At 39.1% G+C, this 9,668-nt stretch overlaps 1 protein-coding gene across 2 annotated transcripts in view; it reads left to right on the forward strand.

Annotated features, from left to right (window-relative positions):
• Nucleotides 1–9,096, forward strand: part of PPP2R2A (protein phosphatase 2 regulatory subunit Balpha) — an 83,753-nt gene extending 74,657 nt beyond the window's left edge. The window contains exons 8-10 of one of the 2 annotated variants that reach the window (XM_054578990.1): nucleotides 623–792; nucleotides 3,696–3,787; nucleotides 6,748–9,096. In XM_054578990.1, the coding sequence (XP_054434965.1) occupies nucleotides 623–792; nucleotides 3,696–3,787; nucleotides 6,748–7,027 (542 nt within the window). In that variant the 3' untranslated portion in view covers nucleotides 7,028–9,096. The remainder of the gene's footprint in view (nucleotides 1–622; nucleotides 793–3,695; nucleotides 3,788–6,747) is intronic. The other variant, XM_054578989.1, reaches the window with a different exon arrangement.
• The last annotated feature ends 572 nt before the right edge of the window (nucleotides 9,097–9,668 follow it).

Raw genomic sequence — 9,668 nt, forward strand, 5'->3', positions numbered from 1 at the left:
ACCTAGCCATTAAAAAAGTAAAATGCTTGTGTAAGTTTGAATGGTGAGATGGCGTGTCTCCTGTCGCACTAGCGAGGTGTGTGCAGAGCCTGTGCGCCGCAGGCGAGGCCTGCGTGAGCCCGCTGCTGCCAGGGTAGCCGTGGGACGCCGGAAGTGCACACACCTTTATAGCTTTCAGTTGTGTTCACGTCGTTCTCTTAAACTTTCAGGGAGCACTGGCGGGGTGGCTCAGTTGATTGGAGCGTCGTCCAGTACACCAAAAGCTTGAGGGTTCGATCCTGTCAGGGTGCATAGGGGAGGCAGCCGATGGATGTTTTCTCCCACCTCGATGTTTCTCTGTGTGTGTCTCTCTTTCTCTCCACCACCACCTCCTGCCCCAAACATTTCCTTGGGTGAGGATTGGTTTTGGAGTTTGTTTGTTTAATTAAGTTTTGAGGGGGGAAAAACCTTTTTTAGGGAGATATCTTAAAGCCAGAGAGATGTTTTTCAGCTTTTTATAAGGCTATCATTTTTAACTGCATCTTAGGAAATCTGTGAATTGTTTCAGCAAATGCTTTGTGCAAGCCGAAATACTATAATTGATTGCCCCCCTTATTTATTTATTGTTTTTGCTTGTTTTTAGTGTTTGAAGAACCTGAAGATCCCAGTAACAGGTCTTTTTTTTCTGAAATCATCTCCTCTATTTCTGATGTAAAATTCAGCCATAGTGGTCGATATATGATGACTAGAGACTATTTGTCAGTCAAAATTTGGGACTTAAATATGGAAAACAGGCCTGTGGAAACATATCAGGTATTTGCACTTTTTTCTTTCAATGACCATATACCCTATTTACTTACAAGGGTTTATAGAGGAGGATTTTGTATTATGTGTTAATACAGTATTTCTTCACAATTAGGCTTTTTTTCTTCAGAGGCCCGTGAGTATTTGGCTTTTCCTTATGTTAAATGTATATATGGTTTTATAGGCTGTATTGTAGTTTTGCAGTAAAGTGTACTTTTGCTACTGATTTGGTTCAACATCGCGTACTTGTTTTCCCCTGCTTCTGTCTACATTCAGAGTGAGGAGAGCAGAGCACTCCCTTCAAGGTCTAGCGGGTGGGGCGTGGGTTGGGGAGAGTGGCCAGTCCTGGGAGAGGTGTCCCAGTCAGAGTATGTGCAATGGCAGGCAGCTGAACTAGAGCTTAACTTGGCACGCCAGGTTAAAGGGATCGGTGTTCTGCCCTTTGGCTGATAACTGTTCTTCCCCCAGCCTCTTTTTAAAATTAAATGTATTGGAGTAACATTGGTTTAAATAGGATCATACCGGTTTCCAGTGTGCATTTCTGTGATACATGATCTTTGTATTGCATTGTGTCTTCAACTAAAGCAGAAGGGCTTGAAAGCCCAGCAGACAGCTTTAGGGAGTTGCCTCTCTGTTGTGGGATGTCAGTTCTGGATTTGCTCATCAGCAGCCATGACCACTGATGATGCCTTCTCTTGTAGAGAAGAGTGAGGACGCGTGTGGCCGGGAACAGGGTGGTGGCGGCTGGACCTTGTGTGAGGCCCTGGGGTGTTACAGGGTGGAAAACGCTTCACATGCTTTGGGGATAAGAATGGACAAATTTCACCTTTATGTTGTATGTTCTCAGTGAAATTAGAATGGTATTTCTCAAACTTTTTAATCCTCCTTGACAGACATACATCTCTTAATATCCTCTTTCATGGGGAAATTTCCAAATACACGTTAGGTTGAAGGAAAAGCAAAGGGATGCAGTACTCCTCTGTTTTTAAACTATTGGGTTGGCCAAAAAGTCCGTACGTTTTTTTTCTGTAAAGTAAAAGATGCTTTTATTTCGTTTTCACCTGTAACTATTGATTTGGATATTTTGAGGATGCCAGCTCTCCCGCTATTGGCTTCTAGTGGGTAGAGGCAGGGGCGCTGCTAAACATCTTCCAGTGCACAAGGTGGCCCCACAGCAAAGAGTTATTTGGCCAAAATGTCATTAGAACTAAGAAACTTTGCAAACCACTTTGGACAAGTTACATCAGTAACAAAACCTTCTCCATACACTGTACGAATCTTTTTTGTGTGTTTCAGTTGTGTTTTTACTTTTTCTTGAAATACCAAAGCAGAACACACTGAAAATGCGCATTTTCTTCCATATTCAATATTAAAATGATTGCACAGTAAGTCACAAATTTTGATGTCTTACTTTAAATGTACAGTGGTATGACAGCTGTCACAATGCAGTCTAACAACATTGTTTCAAATGGTATTATAAACAACTGGGCGCAACTAGAGCCATTGTATGGAGAAAATTGAACAGACATTTTGGCCAGCACAGTGCGCCTGTGCTGTGTAACGGCCAGATTCTGACTGGCCTTCTAGCCACCCTCCCCGCCCCTGCCCCGTTCCTGCTGGGGATGGCGGGTGTGAGTATTCGCATCCTACTCATAAATTGCTCAGAAACCCTCTACATGCATTCTAAAACTTGGCTCAGTTGTTAGGATTTACCTAATTTGGCCTTATTGGCAGTTTTTCTGCCGATGCTGAGTTAGAGTAGTGATTGAAAATCGTGTCACATCATACTCGGATGTAGTGTGTGCAGATTGAGCCGCTGTGGTGACTTTGTATAGGCGTCTTGCCGAGCTGTGTGTGATTAAAGAGTAATTGTGATTTTATTAGTTTTTTGACTTAACATGCTCACTTTTAATCCAATCCTGTGTGAATTGCAATTCCTCCACATTAACAAATTTTTACTTGATGTCACATAGATGTGGCACAAATCATGCCACTATACTTAAGATAAGGTGACTTTAGGTTGTTTCATAAAGAAAATAGAATTCACATTTAGAAGGCACCTTACTCTTGTTCCCCATCATTTCTTTTTAAGGCCCTCTTAAAGTCAAAAGGATGGTGAGGAGGAGAGTCCTTTTTTCCTTTCTGATGGCAAAAAGTGTTTTAAAACTTTACTTTGTAATTTAACCATATTAATGAAATATATCATTTCTCAGGATACATTTTAAATACCAGAATTATATAGTTAGAATTGTATTTCTAAAAAATGGTTAGCTATATGTGTATTTTCATTAGCATTTGCTATTGTGTAAGTAATACCAAGTGATACCAGAGTTCTCGTCAACCAGCTAAATGGTTCACAGGAGCCATTTAGCTGATGACTAAACCAGGGCACCGTGGTGCTGTGCATAACGTATGCGTCTGATGGCAATGCGGGCTTCAGTTATTTGTGCCCAGAAAGTGGTATTTGAAAAGGAAATAAAGCACAGTATGGAGTGTTTTTTATAATAACAACTTATAGGCTGATCACCAAATGTTAACATATTTAAATAATGCTGTAATACTTTTTAGTCTCTTATCTGAGCCATTTTCAAATGTTTTCTGGCCTAAATACCTTAGTCAAACTTATAAAGAGTACATATGTCGTGTCCAAAAGGGTAATTTCTCTGTTGTCCAAGAGTAAAACATGTGTTCATTGAAAGAGGCTTGATATGTTTGTAACAGAATATATGCCTTTATTGTTACTAATAACAATCCAGTTATTATTGTTTGTTTCAATAAGATTGAAAGGTATGTGTATGTGTCTATATATGCCTTTTTAAAAAAATACAGACTTGTTAAATCAATTTCCTAATTTTAATCAGTAGATCTGGAGGTGTAAATTAAGAATATGTATATATTTATGTTTTCCCCAGGTGCATGAATACCTCAGAAGTAAGCTTTGTTCGCTGTATGAAAATGACTGCATATTCGACAAATTCGAATGTTGTTGGAATGGCTCTGATAGGTAATTGATTTTAATTTGAACTCATTCAAATTTAATTTTATTAGAGCAGCAAGTTTCAGCCTTTTTCATCTCATGGCACACATAACTAATCAAATTATATAGCACACTAAAAAGTGTATTTTTTTGCCGACCTGACCCCCCAAAAAAACACAACATTATAATTTTGATTCATTCACACCAGATGGCTATTGTGTGGCTATTGTCATTCTCCTATGTCACGGTCTAAGGGAAAGAGGTCAGTGACTACGTAGTCAGGGGCTGCATGTTTTAAAATCCTCGAGGCGTACCAGTTGGAGATCACTGTCTTGGAGGAAAGAAATGTACTATTTCATCACTCCTCCTGGAATGGTCGCCATGTTTACTAAAAATATGGCAAATTATTTTTTAGATTGACATAAATTACAAATCCTAACTTCATTTTCCGCCTCCCCCCTGCAGTTTTCCTTGAAATAAATTTAGTAATCTCACAGCAATATTGGCAGATAAAAATTAAACATTGTATGTCACTAAGTAAATGTGAAAATACACAAAAATTCTAGATTATAAATTATGATATAAATATCATTAAATTTTCCCCTTTTATGAACCAGATCAACCATAAGTTTGACATGCCAACAGTTAACATGTTAAAATTTCAGCTTGGTGGTTACTCTTAAACTCTTTAGAAATATTTAGACAGGTATTTCATTTGGAAAGTTACACACCAGTTTCTTCAGATAATACATTAATACCTCATAGAAGTGGTAATTTTCTATCCAGAAAAATTCCATGAAATATGAAAAATAGGGACGTTTATTAAAGAAGATACAAGGACCATTGTTCACTGGGCAGTGGTGCCCCAGTCCCCTTCAAAGCAGGCACCTTGGCACGTCTCACACAGGTCTTCATTCGCCATCAGCTGTCCCGTCATACTTTCCTGAACCTCACTTCCCTTCCAAAGGTGACTTTAGTTTTGAGAAAAGCCTGAAGTCTCGGGGCACCAACCCTGGGCTGTACGGGGGCTGAGTCACCTGGGGGATTTGCTATTTGGCCGGGACTCTCTGCGCAAGACGTGACGCATGCGCGGGCGCGTTGCTGTGGTGCCCCAGGTGTCCATAGTGTCAGCCTTCTGAGTCAGAGGGAGACTCTGCACAGAGGAGTGCGCAGGCTTGATGCAAAATGCGATGCGTGGGTGTTGCTCTACTTGCTCAGTCAGTTTGAATGCGACAGTCACACAGTACACCTGCCCACTCAGCGGCGGCTATGCACCCACTGACGAGAGCAGTGGAGTCGTCATTGTTCAGGCACCTGCATTCCAGGCCACTCTTCTTGGCCGCCAGGTTACATCGTGCTGCGCAAACTGTTCTCCTTATAGTAACAATGGCTGGGCTTTTTCCGGGCGGACCATATGCACGCGCACACATACCCACACATACACTTTTTTGTGTATGAACCAGGTAGGAGTAAATTCCAAAGATACCGCCCCTAAATTCTTGAATGAGTATTTCCTAAGAGACCCTCACCTATGCAATGGCAGTACAAGCATCTAAAACAGAAGAATTCCCATTTGATGCACTACTTCCATCTCATCCACAGATTTCATTACAGTGTCACCAGTTCTCAATCATGTCCTCCCTTGCAAAAAAAAAAAAAAAAATGGGGTTCAGTATTCAATACAAAAACATATGTGACAGTTGTCCTATCTCATTAGGCTGCTTTAATCTGGAGTAATTCTTTATTCTTTCCTTGTCTCTCATGACCTTGGCATTTTTTTAAAAAACGGGCCAGTTATTTTACAGAAAGTTTTTAATTTGAGCATTATCTATTGGTTCCTCATGATTAAATTCAGGTTATGCATTTTTGACAGGAATACCACAGAAATGCTGGCCTAACAACACCTTTTAAAATTTACAAATAGCTATAGGTCAGCTATTCTAATCTCATAAAACCGCACAAATCATAGAATATGGGATTTGCCGGTCTAAATTACATTAATTGTTTTAAAAGAAATAGAGTTGTATTACCTTCAGGTACATGTATCAATATGAGTTCAGTTAAAATGTTGTCGGTTGTTCTTTGGGGGACTTGACATTACTAAATATGGCCTGAATGCGGTATAATGTTCATAAAGAGAGTTGCTTGCAAGCCTTATTTTACTTGAAACATTCCTTGGTATCCTGTGCTCTTATTTACGATAATAATTAAACTGGATGGAAGGGTGGAATAGGAGCATCATACCCTTTGCAAATGATTAGCTGCCTCGGACCTGTGAGGCGTTGCTCACTGGGACACGTGGCGAGCGGCGCGCAGTGAGCGGTGGCGAGGAGGGCTGACGGAGCGTGTCTTGGGCAGGGTGAGGATCTGGCGCTCCTTAAACTGATACAAATATATTTGTCCAAAAAATTTGCTAAGAATATTTTTGGTGTTAACAGGTAAAATGGTTTTCTGTCAATAAAAATTGTATATGCTACCTGATATTCTCAGAGGCAGATCTCTGCACATCGTAAGATGTGATTATCCAGACTAGGCAGTGTCCTGTGAACAATTAAATAGCTTCTCTTTTAAATTATAAAGAAAGCATTGGTTTCTTATGAACAGTTTTATACAGTGCCCTGTTGTGTTTTTTTTTTTAAGAGCCTGAGAGTTGGTTGGTATTTCTAGAAGTTCGCTGGTATCGGGTGATCGCATAATCTGTAGTTGTAAAGATACTCAACAGAGATAACTCAGTACTGCCAAGGAGCTTTACCTGGGGGTGCTTTCAACTTTAGTGATAGTTTGGGGAGTCAGGAAAAGGAGGGAGTTTTAAAAACCAAGCTAACTCGAACCGTGTTTCTGAGCCGGTGTCACCAGCCTCGTCCTGCGATCCAAATCTGCCTAAAGCGGCTGTTCCCAGGGGGGTGCTAGGCCAGCTTCCTCATGGAATAGTTTACCGAAAACAAGCGCTTACTCACTTATGTGACTAAATGTTCTGTCTTTTACAGTGTTGTCATGACTGGATCTTACAATAATTTCTTCAGAATGTTTGACAGGAACACAAAGCGAGACATAACCCTGGAAGCATCACGGGAAAACAATAAGCCCCGCACGGTTCTGAAGCCACGCAAAGTCTGTGCGAGTGGCAAGAGAAAGAAGGATGAGATAAGTGTTGACAGCCTAGACTTCAACAAGAAAATACTCCATACAGCCTGGCACCCCAAGGAAAACATCATTGCTGTAGCTACGACAAACAATCTGTATATATTTCAAGACAAAGTGAATTAGGTTGGCATTCCCAGCAGAAGAGCCCACTTCCTGCTTAGTTGAGATAGTTGAATCTAGCATATGTACCTAAAGCAGAGAGAGGTCCATTGTGGTGCCCCTTTCCAGTGTTTGACAATGTGCCATTCGACAACACGTGTGTATAGCTACATGGAGAAAGCTCCGTGGATCCCTCACTGTGGTGTTCTCCATGTCTGCTAGCCATTTAGGTAAGGATAGGGCACTTTTAATTTAAATGACTTCTTGCACCATCTTGCCTAATGGACTAGATTGGACTGTATCAACATTGATTTACTCCACTTTCTATGCCTTCCATTGTGATGACGTCAAACACAGTGAAAGCCTTCAGTCATGCTTATGGGATTTAATTGTGTATCCTCATTACTGTATCATTTGTGGGGTACACCCCTCCCCCCTTTTTTAAATTAAATACAGCTCATTCTTACTGTGGCTTGTAGCATTCCTCCTCTCTGGCCTCCTGGACTCTTCCCCTTCATGTCTCTTACCCTTGCCCCTCCACCCAGTCTTGGTGGTGGTATATTCAAGAAAGAACGAAAGCACACAAAAGGAGTCAGTCTGGGGTCAGTGGTAAAGGGGGGTATATATTGCGAACAAATGTTTTAATAACAGTTGGCTGTAATCACTCCTTGCCATGTCTGGCACTGAAAATAAGGGAAAAAAAAACTACTACTGAATAAAAGTGACAAAGAATGGAGAATCTGGTTTTCTTTTTCTTTTTAATCTACCTCTTTGAGCCAATATTTTGTGTCATAACTTTGGGCGAAATGAAATGAGTTTCCATTGTTTTATTGGTATTTTTGTTACTTTTAACAAGTGTTCTTTACGTGGAGAAGGAGAGGTGTTGGTTCTGTATGAACGTGTTTTGGTTATATTGGTGTTACTAAGGACTTCACAGCCTGTCAGTGCTGCTAGAGGGGTTTTTTTTATCTGTAGTTACAAAGGTATTAGATACATTGTATCTACACTTAACTCCTCTGTTAATGAAATTGTTGTAAATGGGAACCAGATTTATGGAGCTTCATTTTAAAAGACTTTTTTACCGTACCTAATTTCTTTTTGCATTACTAAATCCTAAGTCAGACCTTTAAAACTTTTTTAACAAGTTAAAACTTTTTTTGTCATTCAATCATAAAATATAACACGAAACTATCTCAAATGATTTACGTAGGTAAAATTGACACTGCACTAAATTTTTTTTTGTATTTTATTGCTATCAAATCTGAATGAAATGTACTTTGCCATAGATGTTTTTTCTCTATTTTTGGTTTTCCAAAGCTATTAATATTAAAGACAAACTAAAGATACAGTGTTCAAAAAATGCTTAATGGACTCCAATAGCTGCCTCAAATAAAAATCTAGTAATCTGTGTATGACTGCATTTCCCGAAGTGATGGCACCTTATCCAAAGATGAAGAGGACCCCTGTTTTATATAGATAGAATATACCTTTGTCACTCTTGCAGAAGCTTTAATGGAGAACAAATGGACTTTATTTTTAAAAGATAAATCGAGTAGGCATTTATATTGTTAAGGAATGGCAGCACGCTGTGCTTGAGCAGTAATATAACAGGCTTGAACTTTGGAGGACTCGGTGCTTCTGTGTATGTCCGCTCCCTGCTGTCCTGTTCTCATCAGTGAAAAACGAAACGACTCGGCCGTAACTCCCTCTACACTACAAATACTATGTCTTGTAAGTTAACGTTTTTAGCACACAGGAGAAATTTTATGTAATAAAATTACTGTTATCTTTTGGACTTAAATTGGAATTTGTATTTAAACACATTGGTTATATGTCTGGTAATTCTTAAAATGATGGCATTTTTACTATTTATTTGGGGATCTTGGGTGCATTCATAATTGGTGTTATTTATTCTCCACACTTGGAAGTGGGCTGTTCTCCTGCCACACGCATCAAACACTGATACTGTCTCTGATCGAGCACTTTCCTGATTTTTTGCGATTGTTTCCCTGAAGTTTGGGTGTAGATCTTGAGACATCACCAAACAGCTCTCAGAAGTTCTTTTTTAACTCAGCAGTAACTATGATTATTCTCATTCATGACACTAAAGTTTAGTTTTCTATATTTAAGAGAAACATTACTAAAATTCAAATGCCTCTATAAAGGAATGCTATTATAAATTGTAACAATATTCTAAAGTATCAGTTTTTAATTTCTTTGGTGTAGCAAACTATAAGCCCAGCCACTTATGGTCATGGTTAATCTGTTTATTAATAAAAATTATACTTAGAATAAACTTAGTCTTGTCAAGTTGCTTGTATTCTCCTATTTTCTTGACACCTACAAACATACATATTCTACCCCTTCTTTCTTAATCCTTTTTAAAATTTATGAAGAACAAGTCATTCTGTTGACCTCCTTTGATCTTTGTTTAGTGGCTGGGCAATAGTTTTAAGTTTCTGTATCTATACCAATACATATTTATGTAACTACTGCATATTAAGCTTTCTTCTGTGAAGCTGTTAGTCTTGTAATAAACACATTTTTTTTTTCCTTTCATATTAAGCAAGGATTTTTCTGGTTACAGTTGCTTCTGAAGAAAGCTAGAAATGAAAACAGGTTCTTTCAGTGTATAACAGTATTTATGCAAATAATGTATTTACTC

This window comes from Pteronotus mesoamericanus, unplaced genomic scaffold (assembly GCF_021234165.1).
Source record: "Pteronotus mesoamericanus isolate MK-2021 breed Mesoamerican mustached bat unplaced genomic scaffold, CSHL_Meso_final contig_502, whole genome shotgun sequence".
In the NCBI taxonomy this organism is placed as follows: domain Eukaryota; kingdom Metazoa; phylum Chordata; class Mammalia; order Chiroptera; family Mormoopidae; genus Pteronotus; species Pteronotus mesoamericanus.